General features: G+C 41.4%; 1 protein-coding gene across 1 annotated transcript in view; it reads left to right on the forward strand.

The window, feature by feature from the left end:
* LOC310856775 (uncharacterized protein) overlaps positions 1-2463 on the forward strand; it is a gene marked incomplete at its 3' end in the record, with an annotated part of 3604 nt that extends 1141 nt beyond the window's left edge. Inside the window, exons 3-5 of the mRNA XM_083762250.1 lie at positions 27-118; positions 595-709; positions 2444-2463. Of these exons, the coding sequence (XP_083618376.1) occupies positions 27-118; positions 595-709; positions 2444-2463 (227 nt within the window). The remainder of the gene's footprint in view (positions 1-26; positions 119-594; positions 710-2443) is intronic.
* Between the last annotated feature and the right edge of the window lie 394 nt (positions 2464-2857).

The following is a 2857-nucleotide window of genomic DNA, read 5'->3' on the forward strand; positions in this document are numbered from 1 at the left end:
TGTTTGCAACTTGTTTATATTTGCAGGACGCACAGACATGTTGACGCTTATGGCAATGCGCTGGAATCAACAGAACTTTGCCAATTTAGCCACCTCGTTGTCTCGCCGATATCGGAAGGTAATGACATCAGTAATTTTCTTTAAAGATCTTTAAAGATGAAAACTACTCATTTTCAACAGTGAACTGTGTCATTAATATACCTTAGTGTCTAAGGAATGAAAAAGTCCCCCCTTCTGTTTCGCATGGAACTGGAGGTTTATGTTGCGTTCACAGGAGGCAGATTAAACGATTCATTGTCAAAGGAAGCCATCCAGCGACATGACGTTGCAAAGGCTCAACGATGAATGTAACTGCTTCAAATCTCACAACGCGTCTTTGTATTATTTAATCTGCCCGTGTGAATGCACCATTAGATTATGTCATGTGATCATTGACATCACAAAATTGTATCCTTCTACACAACAACTCTAAGGTATAATGACATAGTTCAATGTTGATAATGAGTGGTTTTCCACTTTAATGTTCCATGTGAAAGTATTTGACATGTTTGAGACAACATTTGTTTTCTTGTCTCTGATTCTTTGTCATTGTAGTGCGTTAAAGATCTTCAAAGCCAGCTCCAGAACCTGGAATCAATGAAGGTTGATCTTGCAGTGGCTGAGAGCCAGTTGGAAGACTGGGTGAAGGACGTCCAGGAGTGGGCAGAAAGTGAGAAAATGATTATTGTTAATGCACATTTTGTTTTCCAGAATAAGGTAGGGTATTTTCACAACACCAATTTAGGCATTTATCAAACGCTCTTAATCCAGAGCGATTTACATTAAGCAAGAACAAAAAATATGGTAATACATCAAATAAAAGATAGTCATCATGAATCATATGTAAGCCCAATAACCTAACAGTGGAATATCTATATATATATGATTTTTGGTGTGCAACTGTCTAAGGGCGCTTTCACACCGGACATGTTTGGTTCGTTTAAAACGAACCATGGTCCGCTTACCCCTTTGGTTCGGTTGGTGTGAACGTGCATACGAACTCTGGTGCGGATCAAAGAAACGAACCATGGTCCGCTAAAAAAGGCCGGACTCGGTTCGCTTCCAAACGAACCACGGTGCGCTTCGTTACTGGTGTGAATGCATTCGGACTTTATAGAGGACCAAATACAGGACGATAGGCAAAATAGCCGTCGGGCGTCGGCAGTTGTGAGGCTGCATTAATAATTATAGTTATAAAAGCATGTATTTTTTTACGGGGATCGGGGATCATATGACAGCTGACAGTCTGATTTTAATAGTAGACGCATACAGTATATATGTCGAGGCGCAGCGCAGCATACGAGGTTCACATGCGCAAAATGTACAAGTTATCGACATGGAATGGTGTACGGTATGGCACATGATGTAAGCTTGTAGATCTGTTTATTTTAAGCATGCACCGGCGGCCGGCCGCCGCCACGCAAAGTTATGACAAAGCATGCGAATCTGCGATGCATGAGTCTTCATGCGAGTTTCTCTTTCAACTCGTGTCCCCTCCTTTTTGTGTGTGTGTGTGTGTGTGTGTGTGTGTGTGTGTGTGTGTGTGTGTGTGTGTGTGTGTGTATGTGTGTGTGTGTGTGGGCGCGTGGGCGCGCACGCACATGAGGGGACTGGGGGAGAGACCCATATATTTATATGGGAGAGACGCAGAGACAGAGAAATATTTAAAATCATCCATGTCGCGCAGGCCGCAGGTATCGAGAAAAAGCCAATGTTAAATAAGCTATACACAGGTGGTCCCAAATGATTAATTGATTACATCACTATAGCAAAAGACGCAAAACTAGGTCAACTCAATTAGCTGCAGCGGAGCTGTTCTGACTTGAAGCTCAATAACCAACTGACCAAACCATAAGATGACATGGAAATGCCCGCCGCGGCGCCGATTTGATGCGCAGAAATAACATTATCTAATCGGGTGAAGGTGCATGGAAGAATTAAAAGTCCTTTTTATCGGGGATACCTTGTTGTAGGCTATACGTCTCCGTGAATTTATGCATCAGCATTCAGCAGCAAGCACATTATTGTTCAAACACCTGCTCCTCTGTTCATCTGTTGCTCTTATTTGGCTAATAAAATAATTAATAAGAATGAATGCAATAGCAAGTTGTTGCTGCCTGTCATGTTGCTGTTCTCTTCTCTCTCTGTGTGACTGAAGGTTGCCCCAAAAATTGTAGACAGTGATTTCCCCTCATGTTCTTTTCCCCCTCACTATTTGGTTCGCTTAACATGTCCACGTGTCATTTGTTTACATATTTGGTACGCTTTACAAAGTCCAGTGTGAACACCAAACGGACCAAAATCTAAATGCAAATATTTGGTCCTTGGTCCTTGATCCGGACCTTCTAAGCGAACTTTGGGTGTGAAAGCGCCCTAAGTGAGCATTGTGTATTTTGGTCTCCAGCAAACACTCCAAACCCTTAACAGCAGCTTTCAATGCCCTGTGTCACTGTCTGAAAGTGAAGTAAAAGTAGACATTAGAGAGTAGCATTAGAGAAAATAATTTCATGGTCAATGAGAACAATCCCATTTTTTTTTTTTTTATCAAGTTTTTTTTTTTATTTTTTGTTAAAAGAAAGAAAAAAGGGGGTTTCCCCCACCCCACCCTCCCACCCCACAGGTTGAACAGCTAAACAGACAGGGTCACAATACATCAAAAATAATCATAATAGTAATAATAATAATAATAATAATAATAGTAAACAAGGCAAGACTGATACTTCACAACCGGAAAAATCAAACCAAAAAGGGAGAAAACAGTCATCAGAGACGTTGGCATGACTTAAGTTTTTCTAGCGCTGTGGACAGGACGTCAAGT

This window comes from Protomyctophum parallelum, assembly GCF_964188405.1.
Source record: "Protomyctophum parallelum genome assembly, chromosome: 3".
Classification (NCBI taxonomy): domain Eukaryota; kingdom Metazoa; phylum Chordata; class Actinopteri; order Myctophiformes; family Myctophidae; genus Protomyctophum; species Protomyctophum parallelum.